General features: G+C 33.5%; 1 protein-coding gene across 1 annotated transcript in view; it reads right to left on the bottom strand.

The window, feature by feature from the left end:
- Positions 1–11,756: 11,756 nt before the first annotated feature.
- Positions 11,757–23,577, bottom strand: part of LOC106872793 (uncharacterized) — a 124,023-nt gene continuing 112,202 nt past the window's right edge. The window contains exon 28 of the mRNA XM_089355658.1: positions 11,757–11,923. Coding sequence (XP_089211784.1) covers positions 11,769–11,923 — 155 coding nt within the window. The 3' untranslated portion in view covers positions 11,757–11,768. The remainder of the gene's footprint in view (positions 11,924–23,577) is intronic.

The raw sequence follows: 23,577 nt of genomic DNA on the forward strand, positions 1-23,577 counted from the left end.
TATCAGCCCCGAAGGAATGAAAGGCAGAGTTGACCTCGGCGGGATTTGAACTTAGAACGTAAAGATTCGGAAGAAATCCGAGACTGAAAATTTCTTGATTGCAACACAGGATCAAAGCCTCCATGAGAAACCACTAAAAACATGCAATGAAATATAATAAATAAAACAACTTCAGAATATACGAAGGGACAAATAAGTCCTTAAGACCGATCCCACGTAAAACCATGAGATTTTTTCCGAAGTTACATTGTGTTATATACTGGATACAACTCTGAACCGTAGAGGGAAGCGACTAGACTGCTTATACAGAGCAGATAACCCAGTTGCTATATATATACGACGGCAGTAGAGAAAATTTGAGAATTTATTCTAGAGATGCTAAACAGCATTTTGTCCGTCTTTACGTTCTGAGTTCAAATTCCACCGAGGTTGACTTTGCCTTTCATCCTTTCGCACTGGGTCGATGAAATCGACTATCCCCTCCCACAGATTTCAGGCCTTGTGCCTATAGCAAAAAGGATTATTATTATTATTATTATTTTTATTATTATTATTGTTCAGTAGTTTTATTTTTATAACGTGCTTTCACTTCACTACCGAGCGCAGCTTTGTGTGCCTTGGGTATGTGCTGTGGTTTGCTGTGATGCTCTTATGGTTACTGTATTGAAAGTGTTTTGTGTAGGATGTGTGCAGTGCCCAGTAGTGCAATTTTCTGTATGTTATATATATTTGTAAGTCCTGGTGTTTTTGTTATGTATTTGTATGAATATTTTTTTATTATACCTAAGGCACCTACTATGATAGAAATTGTTTCTGTTTTTAGATTCCACATTCGAGTTACCTCTATTTCCAGGTCTTTGTATTTTGGAAGTTTCTCCATTTCTTTTAGGGAAACGTTGTCATCTGCTGGTATTGATACATCAATTAGAAAGCATTTTTTTCCTTCATGATCTTTGACAACTATATCTGGTCTATTGGCCTTAATTTCTCTATCTGTGTGTATTGGCATATCCCAGAGTATGGTTGCTTTCTCGTTTTCTGTGACCTTTTCTGGCGTGTGCTTATACCATCTGTTTTCTGTTGTTATTCCATAGTGTTGGCATAGCTTCCAGTGTATATAGGTCCCAGCTCTGTCGTGTCTGTGAATATATTCCTTCTTAGCCAGGACTGGGCAGCCAGAGATAATATGATTTATTGTTTCTTGTCCATCGCCACACATTCTGCAGCTACTTGTTATGTTTCGTTTCATTATATGTTTTGGGTAATTTCTGGTGGGGGGGGGGGGGGCTTTGGTCTTGTGCAGCAATTAAAAATCCTTCAGTCTCTGCTTTGAGTCCTGAGCTTCTCAACCATTGCTGGGATTTTTCTCTGTCTATTTCTTTTGCATTTAGTTTAGCCCAGTATTTACCATGTAGGGGCTTTTCTTGCCATCGTTTTATCATGGTCCGTTGCTGTTCTAGTTTTAGTTTGGATTTCATTTGTTTTATAGCTTTTGTTGATTCTTCTTCTTCTTCTTCTTCTTCTTCTTCTTCTTCTTCTTCTTCTTCTTCTTCTTCTTCGTATTTATTAGGAAGTATGATTTCTTGTTTGTATTTGTCAGCTTCCTTAAATACTGAAAACAGTTTTTTGTTTTGCTCGTGTTTTGTGGCTATTTGTATTAATTTTCCTTGCTTCTGAAGTAGGTATTTTTGCAGTACTATGGTGGTTATTTTATAATAGTTTTCCAGCTGTATAAGTCCCCTACCACCTTCTGTACGTTGTATATATAGCCTTTCTATGTCAGATTTTGGGTGGTGCATCCTAGATCCTGTCATTATTTTTCTTGTTTTCTTGTCTATTTTAGATAGTTCGTTTAGTGTCCAGTTAAGGATATTGTAGCTGTAACTTATAACTGGGACGGCTAAAGAGTTGATACCTATTATCTTGCTTTTAGCATTGAGCTCTGTTTTTAGTATTGATCTAACTCGTCTATAGTACTCTTTCTTAATTTTTTTTTTCATTTGTGTGTGTTGTATCCTATCTAGTTCATTGACTCCTAAATATTTGTATGGCTGGCTTTCGTCTAGTTCTCTTATTTCATTGGCTTTATCTAGTGTGATGTTGCTACTTTTAACTAGTTTTCCTCTTTTCAGGGTTGCTTTGGCACATTTTTCTAATCCGAATTTCATATCTATTTCCTTGGTAAATCGATGTTCTGTCTGTAGTAGTGTTTCCAGCTCTTTATCATTTCTAGCGTATAATTTTAAGTCATCCATATATAAAAGGTGGCTGACTGTTTTGCCGTAACATTTGTTTATTATTATTAATGGGTTAAATCTCTAAGCGAGACATAAACAATAGCAGTACGGAATCATAACATATAATGGCCAACCGGTACTTCGTCGGTCACGACGACGAGGGTTCCAGTTGATCCGATCAACGGAACAGCATACTCATGAAATTAACGTGCAAGAGGCTGAGCACTCCACAGACACGTGTACCCTTAACGTAGTTCTCGGGGAGATTCAGCGTGACACAGAATGCGACAAAGCTTGCCCTTTTCAATTGCATTTTTTGCCAGCTGAGTGGACGGGAGCAACGTGAAATAAAGTGTCGGGTTGAAGGACACAACGCGCAACCGGGAATCGAAATCACGACTTTACGATCGTGAGCAAAATACCGTAACCACTAAGCCACGCGTCTTCACACATACACTCTCTCCCCCTCTCTCTCTCTCTTTCTCCCCCCTCTCTCTTTCTCCCCCCCCTCTCTCTCTCTTTCTCCCCCCTCTCTCTCTCTCTTTCTCCCCCTCTCTCCCCCCTCTCTCTCACACACACACATGTACACACGATATAAACTCTCCCACATTTATGCATATTTAGTTAAAAAAACATGTAGACAAGTAGTTTGTTAATCAATTTGTTTAGCTGTTTGTGTTGAATAACATCCAACCTTGATTCATTAATATTTCCAAAACTAAAAAGAAAGTTATTTTATCGTCTTCTTTAACTCATATTCCCGAGGGTGACAACTGATTCCCTCTTCAGAGATATGAAATTAATATATATATATAAAAAACAAAACAAAAAACGTATGTCTTTGTGGGTTAGTGATTAGATGACCACACCGATGGACACCGCTATTGAAAGCTGGATGTGTGTTAAGTACTTAGTTTCATTGCAAGAGTTTAAACGATTAATGAGTTGACTTAATGAATGACAGATATATTGCGACTATGGCTGGCTCAATATTAAATTGGTTAAATGACTTTCCTTTCGTTAGTTTGGCAAACAAACATGAATGACATGTCTTGCCTCATTAAGCACAAAACACAACACACACACGCACACACACACACACACACACACACACACACACACACACACACACACGCACGCACGCACACACACACACACACACCATGTATGTACACATATGTGTGTTCATACCCGCATCTTTTTCTTGAACCACGACCATGCTGGAGCACTGCTTTAAAGGATTCAGTTGGAGAAATCGTTCCCAGTTCTCATAAAAAAAAATGGTACTTATTCTGTCGGATATTTTTTCGTCAAATTGCTAATGCACTTGGACGTAAACAAACCAGCACGTTTTGTCAAGTGGTGTGTGTGTGTGTGCGCGTGCGCGTGTAGGGAAGGGAAAAAAGAAACACAAAGACATACGCATATATATGTATATATATATATATATGTAGTGAAACTACCTATCGTCACTAGATACAAAACTACTATCGCCATTACATACAATCTTCTCATTTAAATATAAATAAATGCGAGCGTAGTAGAGAACCCATTCCTTGTCATCACGTGACTGATTATTATTCGAATCGGCAAATTCTTCGAACCTTTCCCGCCAGAACGCAAACTGACCAATCACGGCCCCTAATAAGGTCACGTGATAGAGTAAAATTCTGAAGCCATCTGGGAGCCCTCTTAATGCTATAAATAGATCAACTCATACCCCACAAATTTGTCTCGGTCCAGTTTCTCTTTGAGATCTGTTCCGTGTACCACACGACAGCAGCAGCAACAAATAGCCAGCGACCACTTCAACAGCTTCGTCCAGCCAACGATGACCACCGCCGTCGCCAAATCAGCAACAAGAGTCTACGACTACTATCCAGCATCATCGTCATGACCAACACGATTACTACCAAGCAGCCTCTACACCACCAGCGTCAACACGACTTACTATGTACACCAAACCAAACCTCCGCGGCACATCTCTCTCTTCGATTCTGTTAGGTGACTCAGCTTCACCACGATAAATAAACAGACAAGAGTTCTCAGCCAGCGACGAACATCTGTATAACAAGAATCACGGCCCGGCATTGATGCCACGACATCACAACTAGTGATCAGCTCTGCCACACTCAGCCCCCTCACTTTCACATACAGAACTTTTCCTATAGTGTACACAAGAACTGGCATATAATTGCTCACGTGTTATTGACTCTCTTTCTATCTGCTGTAATAATACACATACACATACATGTATCACTCACATACACACTTTTCTTTGTATGACGGCCTGTCTTTGATTATGTTCTTATATGTCGCATTCACACTCTCACACAGACATACATCTTTAACGCCATAATAAATATCTCTGTTATTCATCTTATACGGTTGTGGTCTTTCATTACTGGTCATCTATGTTATCGTCGCATAACATATCATGTATATCATCCATGTGATATATCTATTTTGTGTTCGACCGTGTGACACGTTTAAATAAAAGGAGTCCTCTGTTTCTTCCATTCGTCACCATTTCTCCTTTTTGAGTTCGCACGGTCGTCCCTTACATATATATATATATGTATATATATATATATATATATATATATATATATATATATATATATATATATATATGCGACGGGTTTCCACACTGCTTCCGTCAATCAAATTCAGTCACAATCGGTCCGGATCTGGGTTATAGTAGAAGACACTCATCCCATGGTGCCACACAGTAGGACTGAACTCAAAGCCACATAGTTTCAAAGCAAGCTTCTTAGCCACACGGCTGTGTATGCGCCTAAAGAAGAAAACAATGCACTACGTAATAAAGTAATTTGCGGTTTGAAGCTTAATTTCCTGGCGGACATTTTATGCATGTGACCAAGGACAAATACAGACACAAAGACACACAAAATATATGTATATATATATATATATATATATATATGCATATATTTTTATGTGTGTGTATATATATATATATATATATATATATATATATATATATATATATATATATATAGATAGATAGATACGACGTGTTTCTTCCTGTTCCCGTCTACCAAATCTACTCCCTAGGCTTTAGTCGGCCCGAATCTATAGTAGAAGGCACTTGCCCAAGGTGCCATTCAGCGGGACTGAACTCGGAACCATGTGGTTGGGAAGCAAACTTCTTACCACACAGCCACGCCTTGTTGATAATTACAATTTCTAATAAAACCAAACCAAACCAAACCAAACCAAACCGAACCAAATCAAATATACATTAAAAGCAGTTATAGAGTTAACGCTTCAACTCTTATTAAAAGTACAAGGTGTTCAAAAAAATCTCTCCGCAGTTAATTTTTTTCATCCTGACTCTCCAAGATGTATTTCATGTGTAGAAGAGTCAACTTATGTACTGAAATGGAAGGACGACACTTCACCACCTCTTATAAAAAATTTTATAGTCTTGTAAAGTCTAATATATTCTTTTGCAGTCTTATACCATCTTATAAATATTTATTTTGCAAGAAAATACTTGCTGCGGAGAGACTTTTTGAACACCATGTATATATGCTTTTATTTCAGCAGTAATATTATTCTTTGCTTGTATTTTATTGGTTATTTCTGTTTTCGTTATCACAGTATGAGAATAACCTAGGTTCAACAGAGTTATGCCAAGGTTAAATTGACGGCCAAAATTTGGTATGGCTTATTATATAGTGTGATAGAAATATGGAAAAGCTGTGGAAATTTGAAGGACTCAACAAGGTAAGAATTTAATAAACTATTTATTTTTTTAACTTAAAAACAAACATTAATTTTGATAATTATAACAATGGTGGTCAAATATTCAAACAAAACAGGAATAAATTGATAACAATAATAACAATAGTTGTATGTATGTATGTAAATATGTGTGTATCTATCTATGTATTTATAACAACAACAACAACAATAACAACAATAATAATAATGGTCTCAAATTTTGGCACAAGGCCAGCAATTTTAGGGGAAGGCATAAGTTTATTAGATCAACCCCAGTAATCAACTGGTACTTATTTTATCGACTCCGAAAGGATGAAAGGCAAAGTCGACCTTGGTGGAATTTTAATTCAGAACGTAAAGACGGATGAAATGTCATTAAGCATTTTATCCGGGGGGCTGACGATTCTTCCTTAATAATAATAATAATAATAATAATAATAATAATAATAACATTAATAATAATAATAATAATAATAATAATAATAATAATAATAATAATAATAATGCAATGCAAATTAGGCTTTTAATGGAGGGCTCTTTTCTTGGGACCCACTGAACAAGTCCATTGTCAGGCTTAGTGTGGATATACCTAATACCGGAGAATAAGCTTTCTCTCGTGCATACTAATGCTGAATGTTTCTGATTTGGCATTCACACATAATTCTACGATGCCAGATTTCTTTCAAAACTTTTACAGCGGTGCAGAGGTCATATTTTCCCTTATACTTGTCGGCAATTTTTAAGCTGATATCATATGCCGCAGATATCTCTTTCAACAACCAACGTAGCTTCTAAGCTTCGTTGCATTGTGCCTTTCTAAGTTTCTGAAAGAAGTGAGGTGTGGTTATCAAATTTCTACTTGAATGGCTCTTCTGGATAATCTATACAAAGCTTGAAGCTGATATCATGGTTTGGGCCTATAGACTTAATCTTCGCCTCATATATGAAGGGTTATGTAATATAAGAACCATTTCTCAGCATCAGCATTGCTAGTGGCGGCACAGCTAATTTTAATATTTTAACCGTAAGCGTTTTAAGCAATTGTTTTTATATCTAAGATTTAACCCCGTAATAAATGCCGATGTGTATTTATACGTTTAAATTTCAATCTAGCTATCTCTCTTGATACCTTTAGCTCCCATTTTATCTAACATTGACATTTATTTGTAGATAAATTTCGGTGGTAATATTCTTCATTTTGAAGGAAATTTTTGCTAAATTACTCGCGATACCAAGAATTTCGTACACTATTATTATTGAATATTGTGCTAAATCATTTCAAGTTTGTCTCAATTTAAAAATGTGAAGTCTATCGGACAATATGAAGAACACAGAACAATAAGTATTAGAGATTGTCACTTGACGTTGGAAAAGGTGCTCTTATATTTATTATATTATCTATATGTTTATTATATTATCTCCAATGCACTTATAGTAAGATAAACACATTTGTTATTATTGACAGCACGGGAACACTACCACGTTGTTGTGCATTTACATCTTTCATGTCACTCAAAAGAAGATTATTTCAACGGTGTTAGTATAATCTATCTTGGTTACTATATCTCCAATGCCATCTTAAAACAAATCGTGAGTTGCAATAGACACATCAGTGATAAAATTCTTCTGTTCGGAGGTTTTCGCCTAGCCGTTCCTATAACATTAAGAGCTTCTAATCCTGCTATCACTGAAAATTGTATTAAATTATCTCAGCTTTGTCCCTTGTATAATTTCTGATCTGACAGATGATAAAAGATCGAAAGGTAAGAATATTTTAACATATGGCGATTTGACCGAGAAAGTGGTGTACAGATAAATGTATATGAACTGAGAGAAGGTCTAATAAAGATATCTATTGAACACATGTATATTATCAGAGGGAAATTTTGGGGACTTAATAGACGTCTCAAGAGAAGAATCGAATGAATCTATATATTCAAAGAGAACATTGACTCCCCAAAATATAAATTCTTTGAAACTGAACACTGCTAATCTTGCTTTAGTATCAAGAAATATCACATCATGTAGAAGTAACAGATAGGTTTTTAAGAAATGACTCTGCCCGGAATTCCACGACTATACCTTGGAGCTAAATATGGGTATGAATATCACGAAATAACGTCGTCTTGATCTGAGAAGATGACCACTTAAGAGTAAACGAATTTTGATAAAAGCTCTTTATGACAATTATTGAATGATTGCTCGAAACAGCAAGTGGTATTCCTACCAAGATCATATTTAACACTTTAGCTATTTCTTCTCTTTATTTTAAATTGTTGACAATTTCTTATCAACAAAGTCAGTTATTCTCTTATAATAGGGTATACCTATCTACTCTAATCTTTCTCACTGGTAACTCTACGTAGCACAGAAGGAACTAAATAAAAACAGAAAGAAATATGAAGCTACGCAGAAAATAAGTATAACTAGGGAAATCAGTTTAAGAACAAAATTTTTGTTCTAACGCAGTAATGAAAGAATCCTAAAATTAAATAATACAAGCAAAGCCTTCTGTTCATAATTGATGCATAATCATTTCTTTGTCATAGGTTAAATTTTCAGCTTACCCCCATCCCCCCACACAACATATACATATGTGTTGTATGTGTGTATACCGGTATATAGATGTGTGCATGAGTGTATATATATATATATATATATGTATGTGTGAGTGTGTGTGTGTGTGCGTGCGTGAGTATATATATATATATATATATATATATATATATATATATAGAGTGAGAGAGAGAGAGAGAGAGAGAGAGAGAGAGAGGGAGAGAAAGAGTGGGGCTTGAAAATATATTTTAAATGATATATTGTATTTTCTGCCAATATCTGCTACTTCAACCATTGCTGCAAGTCTTACTCCGACTAACGCGCATTTTAATTCTGCCTCTCTCATTCTTTACCTGTGAGCTATTCCAATCAAACATGACAGATAAGTTTGTCATCCTTCCACTCACTTTCATTTTACTGCTTCTAGTATCACTCACTGAGTCTGTTTGCCCATTTACAGACTCCTTCTCAGCCATTTCATTCTCTCTCTTTCGCTCCCACTCCCTCTGTCTCTGTCTGTCTGCACAAAATACCTTCTGAAGTCGAGCTACAAATCCTTTATGTTTGAACGACCGCGTTACCGATTACACCAAAGTGCTTTAGAATACAAGTTAATACTTAGAAATATCTTATTGAATAAGATAACATTCTTCAGTCCTCTATAATATTTTACAATATAGACTTACAATTACATCGTAGGAATTTAACATTTCCTTTCTGTGGTTGTGTCAGTGAAGCATAGAAGAATTTTAGTGTGGTACTGAACTATGTTAAACAACATTGGACGGATTTGTTTACTGATTGGTTAAAATTCTTACGATCCACGGGTTTGATCAGTCAAGCTAAACAATGAAAACTTATTCAGCAAGTTATTCTAATTTGATGGATTATGTAATTAAGAAGTGATCTGGTGTAATAAGGAACTTGATCGTACTGAACGATAGATATGTGGTTCGATACCCATAGATGTTTCTATAGGCTTTTCACTTTCGTCGCCCTTGGCATAGGTTGAAGATTTTATATATATATATATATATACATACATGCATATATATATATACATACATGCATATATATATATATATATATATATATATATATATATATATATATATATATATATATATATATATATATACATATATATATATATGTACATATATATATATATGTACATATATATATATATGTACATATATATATATATATATGATATGTATATATATATATATATATATATATATATATATATATATATATATATATATATATACATATACATATATATATATACATATGTGTGTGTATATGCATAAATAATGAGCAATTATATATATAACTACATATATAATTTAATACACAGGATTTAAATGCGAGCAACTATAAGTTTCATGCTTATGATAGTACAATAGTCTGACAAGATTGTATAGTGTGCCGTGTACTACTATCAGAAGAATGAACCTTATGAGTTTTCTCGCTGAATAGAGTGCATTTTGTTGCTGATTACACCAATAACGAAACGAAACAGTCCACAATACATACATACGTTTTATGTAATTATGTTTATATATAACTAGATGTAAATATATGAATATATAAATATGTGTGTGTGTATATATATATATATATATATATATATATATGTGTGTAAAATATATTTTAATTAAATGTATATTAAATATGTACGTATATATATATATATATATATATATATATATACACACACATACATAACTGTATATATATGTAAATGCATATATATATATATATATATATATATATATATATATATATGTATGTGTGTGTGTGTGTGTGTGTGTGTATATAAATATATATGGATTTGTGTATATGCAATTACAATCTCAAAATGTGCCATCAGATCCAATTGTTTGAAACAAAAAGTAATAAAAAAATCAGAATTTGGTGTAAAATTGAGGTGACGATCGATGAAATATGGAACTTACATTACTACTACTACTACTACTACTACTACTACTACTACTACTACTACTACTACTACTACTACTGCTACTATTATTATTATTATTATTATTATTATTATTATTATTATTATTATTATTATTATCTGTTTTATGCGATATTTTTAATGCCACACTATATCTAATCTCCGTGGTCTCTAAGATTTGTGTTGTTTGCTGGTATTATTTCGCTATGTCTAAATTGCTTTTGTATTTTTATATCTTATTTCTGGTGTTGCTTCAGTATTTCGTTTGTTACACATTGTTGTTAGCTGCAAAGTTTTGTCTGATGATATTGGATGGCGATCGTTGCGTTTCGTGCAGATTGAGATGTCTTCGTATTGGGCGATGATCTTTTTTTCCCAAAATTTTTTTTCGAAAGTGCATTGCATCGAATTTAGGTTGGTTATCTATCAAGGTTATTCTATGCAAATCATAATTCCTCACACGACTTTTAAATTTTGTTCACATACCCAGTGCATCATTTATTAGTCGTTGCTGACACTGTTGTTGTTGTTGTTGTTATTATTATTATTATTATTATTATTATTATTATTATTATTATTATTATTATTATTATTATTATTATTATTATTATTGTTGTTGTTGTCTTTGCACAACTTCTAACGCTAGAGATGTAATATGGTGCTAGCTGTTCACTACCAGTGAACTAAGGTAACACCCCTTATTTTTCGAGCACCACCCGGAGTATTCGAGCAGTTTCAAGCAGTGCAGTTTTCTGCAAGTGATCTACCCTTACTGCAGCCCCTATTTGTTGTTGTTATTATTATTATTATTATTATTATTATTATTATTATTATTATTATTATTATTATTATAATGCCCGAAAAATATATTGAAAGATTTTATCAATCAACCATTTAACAAATCTACCCAAATTCAATCAAACTAACCAATCATTTTTTTTTGTTTTTAAATTTAAATAATTGTTTTGAAAATATGAAGTAAAATAGAAAAAAGTTAAATGAAGTGAGAATTCAATAATATTTTAAACATTGAATCTTTGTATCTACACCGGTAAATATATATCATCATATACATTATCAACCGTTCCTTGTTTCGATGAGGAACGGAGGAGACTTTTGGGGAAAAAAAGATTCAAATGTGAAAACATTCTGTGAAAGTGTTGCATCAAACTTTGTATATTCTGGGATTATTCAGTATTTTGTGTTCTTTAACTTCAGAATTCCATTGTCTTTTTGTGTTGCTATTATTTATTTTTTCGTTATGCTGTGTTTTGGGCATTTGTGCCCTCGAAAGGAACCACTCTGTTGCTCCTGTCTTTCAAATATTTCGCCAATGCCACACCAACAATTGCAAGAATAATGACACCAATCACGCTACCAACGATAGCCCCAATCAAAGAGGTGGAGCCGGAAACTGAAAAGAAAAAACAGATACATCAATTAAAAACAAGGTCACTAATTTCGCTGAAGGGGACAAGAAAGTTACATCAAACCCTAATGATCAACCGGCACTTCATTTATCGATCTCCGAAAGGATGAAAGGCAAAGCCGACCTCGACGGCGTTTGAACTCAGAATATAAATAGCCGGATGAAATGCCGCTAAGCATTTTTCCGGCGCAGTAAAGAGTATGCCAGCTCACCACCTTAATTAAAAACCATTATATTTAATGGTAATCATTATTGGTTGCCGTTATTGTTGATTAGAAGCTCTCCTACCGTGACCAACCGTTTTTTTTTTTACATATTTATGACTCAATGACCAATATTTTATTATTTTAAGACTTTAGTGCAGAGATTAGAATATTGCTCCCAGCTGGTCAAGCTACTGGACAACATTACTGACATTATCATCATCATCATCATGATGGCTATTATCGTCATCAGTTGCAACAGCAACAACACGACTTCTTGGTGCTGCCCTCTTCTGTTTTTTCTTTCTATCTTATCAAAATTCTCGGTAAGTTGATGTAAAATTTTTAATTATATTAATCCTTGTAAAGTACACACATACACACATATTTATATGATAAGTCTTGCTAGCTGAAAATCAACTAAAAAAGAAAGCCTTACAACGAAAAAACCCTTATGATGTAAATATGTTCATAATTCAAAAGACGATGAAATTAATAGGGAAAGTCTGAAAGCTGTTTTGCGTAAAATTATTAAGCATACGTAAATTTCATCCGTGTAGTTGGCTATAGAAATGCTTGTGCAAAACAACTTTTTGCGCTGCCCTGATTATACATAGCAGAGTAATCCCTTTTAGCAGGAGCTAGGACGGCAATTTCTGATGAAGCAATTGCTGGCGATCTGTTGCTACACAGTTTTGCCAGAATTCTATCAGATTGGGCAGAAGATGTTGATGCACCATTTTGCATTATGTTCAAAATAGCTTCTGGAATGTGGTGCATTACTGCAGTCTGTTGCTGTCATTTTAAACTGGTTGCTGTCTTTCCCCAGCAAACTCTCTTCTTTGGAGGCATAATCTATGTATATATTAAACAGAACAACAAAAGTTATAATAGATGGCAGTGTCGGTACTTTTCACATATCTGTAATTTTTCAGATTAACACCCGCACGATTACCCAACCCTAATCCTAACACTAACCCTAACCCTAACCCTAACCCTAAAAACCGTAACCGTAACATTAATCCTAAACCCTAACCCTGACCCCCTAGTGAAAATCTTGGTAAATTTACAAAACATTGACGAACATGAGTTATATTTTACTGAATGATTGTGTACTTGCACGTGTATGCTTTTGAGAGAGCGAGAGAGGAAGAGGTGGAGAGGGGGAGAGAAAGGAATAGGGGTAGTTAAAAGTTTTCTTATGACTGCTTCTCTTCACTGCCTATTACTTCATTAGAAATCTAAGGATGCACATAAGCACATAATAGAGAAAAATGAAACAAATATGGACGACTTGCTCCGAAACACCACCGAGTGGGGAACACTTCTCAAAAATAACCTGCAGTTGTTTCCTTCAAAATTCCTACATGCTTGAAATGTACATACATCAAGGTACATTTGTACAAAATTTCATGAAAAAATATTCATTTTCCTGGAAGTTAAGAGGAATTTAAGTGGAATTTCCGAATATTGTACCCCACCCCCTTCCAAAACACTTTCACCGAAAATTTTTGTATATTTGGAATCTACATAATAAATAATATATGCATAGAAAATTTCATTTTTATGAAAGTTATGTCCTTCCAAAGTTGGGGGATACAACTCTGTAGTTATGCCATGATGGTGACTACATCATTTGTCCAATTCCAGATGGACAAACAATCAATCCATTTACATACCCTTCAAATCTAGTACCTTCAGAGAACTGGAGGTACTAATTCGAATAATATAAGTGCTTAACACTATATTTTACATCATGCTATATTATAATGTCATTATATATATATAAATATATATGAGCTTTTAAATAAGTTCTCCACCAATAATGGTGCTTTCATACCGATGGGCTTGGTAAAAATTATTAATTGTTAATTGATTTATTAATTAATAAATTGATAATCCTTTACCCTTTTAATTTGTAATAATTATATATATATATATATATATATATATATATATATATATATATATATATATATATATATATATACACACATGTATATATATATATATATATACACACACACATATACATATATATATATATATATATACATGTATATATAGTTTTAGGGAAAATAACCAATTTTCAAGAACTCATCGATGAAAATCCACTATCTTTAATTTTTTATAAATTGATTTTAATTGAGTTTTTTACCTGTAATTTTGGATTTTGTCCCTAATAATATTATTATATACATGTATATATATATATATACACACACACACACATATATATATACACACACACACACATATATATATATATATATACATATATATACATATATATACATATGCATATATATATGCATTTACATCTACATATTTCTTTATATAAATATATATATACATATATACATATACATATATATATATACATATATTTACATATATAATACATATACATATGTATATATACATATATATATATATATATATATATATATATATATATACATATAAATATACATATATATACACATATATATATACATATACATATATGTAAATATACATACGTATACATATATATACATATACATATATATATATATATACATATACATATATATATATACATACATACATACATACATACATATATATATATATATATATATATATATATATATATATATATATATATATATATATATATATGTGCAAATATATATATATACATATTTATACGTATATATCAGGTCATCCCATAAGTTCTGTCCGACTTCACCTTTTTAAAATTTGAATGAAATTTAATAGTATTTTAGAATGTCTAATGGAATTAAAAATTATTTTTATGCATTTGTGTACATTCAAACTAATTAAATATTTTTTTTTACAGAATAATTGAATTAAAATTTCTTTGATTAAAACCCTTTCTAACATGGAAGTATCCAAGGAGCATTTAAGGCGCATAATGCTTTATGAGAATAAAAAAGGAAACTCTTCAGCCGAAGCGACTCGAAACATACACTCAGTTTATGGGAAATAATGCTTAAATTGTTACCACCTAATGCAACAATCAATGCTCAAGTCTACTGTCAGCAATTAGAGCGTTTGAACCAAGCTTTGAAGAAAAGAAGACCCGCTTTAGTGAATCGAAAAGGAGTGATGTTTCATCAGGACAATGTGCGACCCCACACTGCAAAGATCACATCACAAAATCGAAGAGCTTGGTTGGGAAAAAAATTCCTCATCCACCTTATTCTCCCGACCTTGCTCCTTCAGACTACCATTTATTTCGTAGTTTACAGAATCATTTGGAGGACATAACTTTTGCAAGCCAGGAGGAGGTCGAAACTGACATTTCAGAGTTCTTCGCTTTGAAACCAAAAGAGCTTTACATTGATGGGATTAAAAAGCTTGTAAATAGATGGAAGGAAGTCATAGATAATCAGGGAAAGTACATTGATGATTAAATTTGAATTAAATATAACATTTGATCACTTGCTTTCTTTATTCAAAAATCGCACAGAACTTATGGGATGACCTGATATATATATATATCTATACATCTATACATATATATGTATATGGAACCTGGTTTATCATTTTAGGTATGTTTCTACTGTAAGGGAGGAGCCTAAGTTTTAAAAACACAGCTAAAATCAGTCACCTTTCTAGATGTTGTAAAAAGAGCCACTATATACACAAGCAATCCAACCCTCCCAAAAGTGTAATTATAAACCGAGTATCATATCTCTAAAACTTGCTTTTTTATCTCCCAAAGCATGCTCCATGAAATAGCAATTCTATATATTTGCATTATAGAGAAGTTCTGAATAAGAGTGTTTATAATAACAAGGTAGAATATATATAAACACCACGCCTACAGTAAACAAAAAAAAAAATGTAAAAATAGAAAAAAGGACATTTATCTAGTTCAGTCCCCCTTCACCTTACAAATCTCTCCATTAATGGGCAAATTAATTTTCAGCGTACTCCAAAATCATTTCCACCCTAACTACATGTGTTACAAATTAATAAACAAACACAGCATAAAAATATCATATATACACACACGTTAATATCGGACAGTGAGAATGAGTGCTCAACGCTGAATTGGTGGAGAAATATTCTTTAAAAGAAGTATATATATATATATATATTCTACATTTATTAGAATTTGAAAGTTTAATTCATCGAATAAATGGGGATTCGCTCTCACTCACTCTTTCCTGCTTGTGATTTTGCTATGATCCAAGTGGTTGCAATGAAGAAATTGTGCGAATGTGCCTGGGCATTCCACCAAACTTTAGAGCAAATTACTCAGGCTATATTTATCAATTCCATCAGTGGTGGAATAAGTCAAAACTAAAAGTAGAGCAATCAGCAGCACATTGCAGTTATTTGATAATGAAAGAGTCAGACACGCCAACAAGATCATAAAAGAGCTGCAGGGAGTGGAAGCCCCAGGAAATTGTGGAAGAAGCGGAGACATACAGGAAACACCAAGAAATTGGTAGAGTTGTCTGTCAAATATGGCTTTGACAGACGGAGAAATGATAATGTCAAGGGAGGGAGGGAGAGAGAGGGCGAGAGGGCGAGAGAGAGAGAGGAGAGGGAAAGAGCTCACGGTACAGAGTACCCGAGAAACCGAATAAAGTAGAGAATCAGGCACTCGAGCAAATAATGTCCTGGAGAGAACCCTAGAGAACTGACATGAGAAAATTGGATTTTCTTCTTGTGTGCTGGCACTGACCTCTTTCTAACACAGATAACCTCAAAATCTGGAGCATAAAAGAAGACCCATCCTGTTTATGGGCATGTAAATGACTGGCAAATATTTTGTAGATGCAACAAAATTATCTTCTAAGTGTGTTTTAAGTAAAGAATTAAGAGAAATAGAAAAAAAAAGACGTTTTAAAATTTTATGCCTGTAAATCAGTTTGAAAAGGCGAGTGGAACGGTTTTTGACAATTGCAGGTTAGTGCCTGGGATAGGGACAGTGTAGGTGTATTTTCATTTTTTCTTTGTAGCATGCAATGTGAGAAGCGATTTTATCTCAATAAGAGATAAAATTGTGCTCTTTAAAAAAAGCAAGTAGCATTTATGTGAGCATGGGTAATGAGGTCTACTGGTGAATAAAATGCTTGTTCTTATGGTCGCCAACGCATGTAGGTTTAATAGAGAATTGAACGCTGTTATTTTCTTCTTCTGCCAAAAAACCCTTCCCGGAGAAAGAGAAAGTGGACTCTCTTTGCACATTAGCTTCTTAAAATCAGGATTCGATAACGGCTCTTTGCAACGAGTCGCAGTTCTCTCTTGGGTTATATTAGAGCTTCTTCGACCAAATCTATCTCCTAAGTTTGTAAGTATTACTAGGAATGGCTGGGATTATTATGAAAGTAAAAGGTTTTCTCATTAGGATTTTTGTTGGGGTAACAATGGTCTGCTTTGAAGCTTAAAATAATATCCAAGGAGTTGATCGTAGCAAATCGTTGATGGTAGTGATGTTTAAGCTAAATTCGTTGAAGATTCTTATTTAGTTCTTCTTAAATCTATGCATAGAAGGATCGTTCTTATTTTCGAAATTTCCAGACTTTCGTCTCTGTACATAGTCGAGCATCACAGATTAAATTTCTTTCTCAACTCTAAATGTAGGCTAATCAATCCCCTTTAAAAGTGAAAAAGCGGAAAGTAATGCTATTTTCGTTGCCATCAATTTTGATCTTGGACTGGATTAATCTGGTAGAACAGCAACGTCATCGTTATCAAATTCTTTGGCAGTATTAAGAACTAAAAGAACCTAAAATTTTACACGGTTCGAAATCGAGAAATCTTTACCGTTCTCTATCCAAACACCGCCGCCCGCATTCTCTACTTGCTCAAGAGACAATTTACTAGGGTCGGTGTCTTCAAAAGTCGAAAATCTTTAGGTGCTGTACAGTTATTGTTACAAACGGTGGCTCTTGTTGGATGAAACGAAACAACTCGTTGATATGGGAAACGAAGACAGAGCGGAGGTTGCAGATCTATTTGTCTGTCTATCTATCTCTCCATGCCGGTGTGCGTGTGTGTGTGTGCATGGCTATGTACATAAGTTATATTATATTCAATGTAATTTTACTTTATATAGTCCCCCCAACGGTCAATTTCTGTATTAATCTTATTAGCCACTGACTGTCTCTATTGTTATCGTGTGACTCATTCTATCTTTTACTATTAATTAAGTTGTACTTAAGCAGAGAATCTAATAAAATGGGCATTGAGCAGGAAAACAGAGACAGTAGTCTGGTATATAAAGCTTACCAATCTCATTCCCCATGTACTTGTAATTCTAGCAAATTAATCAATGAAATGAAGGATCGTTTAAATACGCCTACGACAATAAATTGTTGATAATGCACTTTCGTTCATTATATTTTTTCTAATAGGCACAGGAGTGGCTCTGTGGTAAGGAGCTTGCTTCCCAACCACATGGTTCCGGGTTCAGTCCCACTGCGTGACACCTTGGGTGTCTTCTACTATAGCCTCGGGCTTATGAGTGGATTTGACGGAAACTGAAAAAAAGACCGTCGCATATATATATATATATATATATATATATATATATATATATATATATATATGTGTGTATATATATATATATATATATATATATATATATATATATATATATATATATATATATATATATATATATATATATATTTATATATATATTATTTATATGTCTGTGCTTGTCCTCACACCATCGCTTGACAACCGATATTGGTGTGTTTATGTCTCCGTAACTCAGCGGTCCGGTAAATGAGACCGAGAGAATAAGTACTAGGCTTGCAAAGAATAACTCATGGGGGGTCGATTTGCTTGACTAAGGCGATGCTCCAGTATGGCCGTAGTCAAATGACTGAAACAAGTAAAAGAATACTCTATGATTAATGCACCGAAAATAATTGGTGACCTACACTCTGGATTGGATTTACAAATTGTATCTGCCACAAGAAAGGAATACATATATGTACACACACACACACACACACACACACACACACACACACACACACATATATATATATATATATATATATATATGTATATATATGTATATATATATATATACATATATTTATATATATAAATGTGTATATATATGTATATATATATATACATATATATATGTATATATATGCATATATATGTATATATATGTATATATATGTATATATATATATACATATATATGTATATATATATGTATACATATATATATGTATATATATATGTATGTATATATATATGTATGTATATATATATATATATGTATGTGTGTATATATATATATATATATATATATATATATATATATATATATGAATGTATAGATGTACGTTTGTATGTAGATTACGTTTGTATGTATATATATGTATATATATATATACATATATATGTATATATATATGTATACATATATATATGTATATATATATGTATGTATATATATGTATGTATATATATATATGTATGTGTATATATATATATATATATATATATATATATATATATATATGAATGTATAGATGTACGTTTGTATGTAGATTAACTGACCCAGAGGCTTGCCCCTAACACTTACGTTTGATACTTTATCAACACTTTTAGTCATGGAATGGCAATCGGTCGATGGAAATCAAGAGCTTCAAACCTAAAGAAAGTTACGTTTGTAACAGGCAACTGATGGTGTAAGGTATCCCGCGACTGACAAATTTCTTCATCGAATCAAATTCCAACACACAGACGCACAGACACAGACACACACACACACACACACACACACACACTACATACAATTTCATATACCATACAGAAATTAGTGAAACCATTGGAAAACTTTATCAAGCCACGTTACGATCAACACTATCACAATCGTTTTAGAAGTCAGTGAGTCCATTCAATGCACCTTGCCCACATTCAACAGTTATAAATGTTGCAGTTTAACTGATTAAAATATGGTCATATAAAACGTCTCTGCGGAAATCAAAATGGGAAGAATTTAAACGGGTAAATATTTGAGGTAAAACTCAATAGGTATGTACATACATTATTCTGTCTAAATACGGAAGTTATTTCACAATAATTTCAGGGATGCCTCTTTTACATTTACATGAATAAAGGATAAGTAGTATGTCTATGCTTGTTTATCAGGGGTTTCAAAGCAAAAAAAAACAAAAAACAAAAAAAAAACACCCAGTGATAAATGAATCATTTCCACACAATTTGTAAATGGAGCAAATAGCAAATTCATTGACACCAAACTCACGGCCCATAGTAGTGAGACTCCCACCGTTGCGTATTTTCTTGATCATTTGTACCTTTCCTTGTTGGGAATACATTTGTCTAGGTCATTTGTTAGAATCAGGCGCTGTTGTATTTTTTCTGTTCATTGGTTCTCATATTGATGAGCATGAATACGTAAATCCGGATGAAAATTAAGCAGAATCGCAGTACGGTCATGTAAACGCAAGTGATAGCCAATGCATTGTAGGTAGCCGAATATTGGTGGTCGCTGCGGGTTGTTTTTACGGTACAAACAGAATCTTTGACTGATCGCCGGCCCATGTTATCATAAATAAGCGTAATATGGTTCACAGTTGAGCGTATTGCGTTATCACGGATCAGTGATAAATAAATGAATGATAAACCAGGTTCCATGTACAGTAAATTTTAGTTTTATAATTATTGTTAAGCCTAAGGTTGGCCCTGATCGACAATATCTAGGGTCAAAGTTGTCCTATCTATTAACATCTCACCTCTTCAGACCTAATGCATCTAAAACTACGTTATCCAAGTTACTTTTCCTTTACAAAGGATGTTAATTGTGAGAAATTGGCAGCTATTTCTAGCAGGTTGAGTGACTGAGGAGTTCCAAAGTAGTACAATATAAAGTGATGTGTGCTTGCATGTGTGTATGTTGTGCCTGTGCATATATATTTGTATATACTTAGGTATGTGAATGTATACGTATTTTTGTCTTATGTAATATATATATATATATTTATATATATGTACATACATACATTCATTCATATAAAATACTTCATCCATAATTGTTTGTCCGACAAATATATAGATTAAATATTATGAATAAAATATCTTATCCACAGTCAGAATTAACTTGTCGCTCCTGGTATATAATAAAACAGGAAATTGGAAAAATATTTGGTATTATTTATTCACCATTCCACATGTTTCATTTGCTAATATGAGTTAAAAAGTTTTACATGTAAGATAGACATATAAGCAATTTTCCATGAGAAATTCTTCAAACAGAGAATCGAATAATATTATTCGATCATCTGTCTCAAGAGTTTGTTTTAGGAAATCTCTTACTTGTCTATCTAACATGTAAAACTTTGTAATTCCTATTAGTAAATGAAACATGTGTAATGGTAAATAAATAATACCAAATATTTTTTTCAATTTCCTGTTTTGTTATGCAATAGCTCTACAAAAAAATATTTCCATAATTTTTAACTCTACAACGACATCAGCTACATACTGGTTAATAAGCAGATGTGCTTCAAGAGGAAACAGCTAAAATTTACCCTACCTACTTAATATACACATATATATATATATGTTTTTATATATATTTTTTAACGTATCGTTATAATATATATTGTTTATTATAGATGATAGAAGATAGGTGGGCAAAAAGGAAAAAAAGTCTGTAAAAAACAAAGTAAATAACTAAATATACGAGAGAAAGCATAACCGAAGCAAAACAGGCCAACAAGCAATTTCAGGAAGTTTAGTAAAGAATTGAAAATTACCTACCAAAGTGAGCTAGTGATAGATCATGTCTGATGTACAAGTCTCCAGGGATAAATAATTGCACAATATAAGTATAGAATAAATTGGCTTACACATAGAGAGGGCCTTATCGCAGAAGACTTATGACCTGAAAGAACCGTTAATAACATTTATTACACAAATATAGAACTTTGGTTTAGGAGTTAATAAATAAGACATATTGATCATATTATCGATATAGTTAAAAGGATTTAAGGGTTGGCGACCGAAAAAGGGTAGTGAGCTTGGTTGAACGCTAGAGAAAGTGAAGTATTTCGTTCAAATTCCGTCGAAGTCGATTTTGGCCTTCATCTACTCAGAATTGTTAAACTAAGAAACAGCTTGATACGAGTTGGGCAAGTGCATTATATTCCCTCTTTACAAAATCTTATGGTCTATCTTTTCCGTTAGAGAATAAAAGTAAGGATTGTCTCGAGTCTGAGGACTCATATGGTCGGTTCCCCGATTCCCGTGGCGTAAATGTCAAAATATTCCACGTGAAGAGAACGACAGTCCGTCGTAGGGTTACTCATTGGAGAGGAGCAATGTGAAGCAAAGTGTTTTGCTGAAGAACACAACGCACCACCCGGTCCGGGAATCGAAACGTTGATTTTGCGATTGTGAGTAATAATAAAGATGATAATAATTTGAGGTATTAGCCACAAGGGCCTAAGAGATTAAGGACAACGCAAAGACACGATGAGAGGGATAACTTCCCTTGGCAAAACAAACAGGACACAGAAGTGTGTCGATAAGCCAGCTGGAGGAGATGTCCTCCTGGGGCTAAAAGCAACAGTAACATCCATCCCTAGGGGTCAGCCACATTTAAGTGGCAATATACTTCACTTTATCGTGCAGTTACTGTTAATACCTCATTTAGAGAATTAACATTGCTTGTTTTCACTTTTTCGATATCAGTGAATAATTTCACTGGAAATAGATACATAAAGTTTGCCAAGAATTATCCTTCTCATCGCAGATCGGTGGCTATCGGACGCTGACGAAGGGAAATAACCCTGAAACCCGGGTCCGTTCGTGCTACAGATCATGATGAGAGGGATAACATCCCTTGGCAAAACAAACAGGACACAGAAGTGTGTCGATAGGCCAGCTGGAGGAGATGTCCTCCTGGGGCTAAAAGCAACAGTAACATCCACCCCTAGGGGTCAGCCACATTTAAGTGGCAATATACTTCAATATAATTAATGTTATCCTTCTATCAAGGCTGCGAGCTGGCAGAAACGTTAGCACTCCGGGCGACATGCTTAGCGGTATTTTGTCTATCTTTACGTTCTGAGTTCAAATTCCGTCGAGGTCGACTTTGCCTTTCATCCTTTCGTGGTTGATATATAAAGTACCAGTTGCGAACTGGGGTTGATCTAATCGACTGGCCCCTTCCCCCAAAATTTCGGGCCTTGTGCCTAGAGTAGAAATGAATATTATCCTTCTATCCACTGTGTCTGTTTTACTTTTTTTTTTAGTATATAATTAATATTATACTTCTTGAAATGATTTCTACGTTGAATTCCTGAAACATTCCCTGCACACACACACACACACACACACACACACACACACACACACACACACACACACACACACACACACACACTATGATTAAATCTAATGTAATTGTTTGTA

This window comes from Octopus bimaculoides, chromosome 7 (genome assembly GCF_046866305.1).
Source record: "Octopus bimaculoides isolate indiv1 chromosome 7, ASM4686630v1, whole genome shotgun sequence".
Taxonomy (NCBI): domain Eukaryota; kingdom Metazoa; phylum Mollusca; class Cephalopoda; order Octopoda; family Octopodidae; genus Octopus; species Octopus bimaculoides.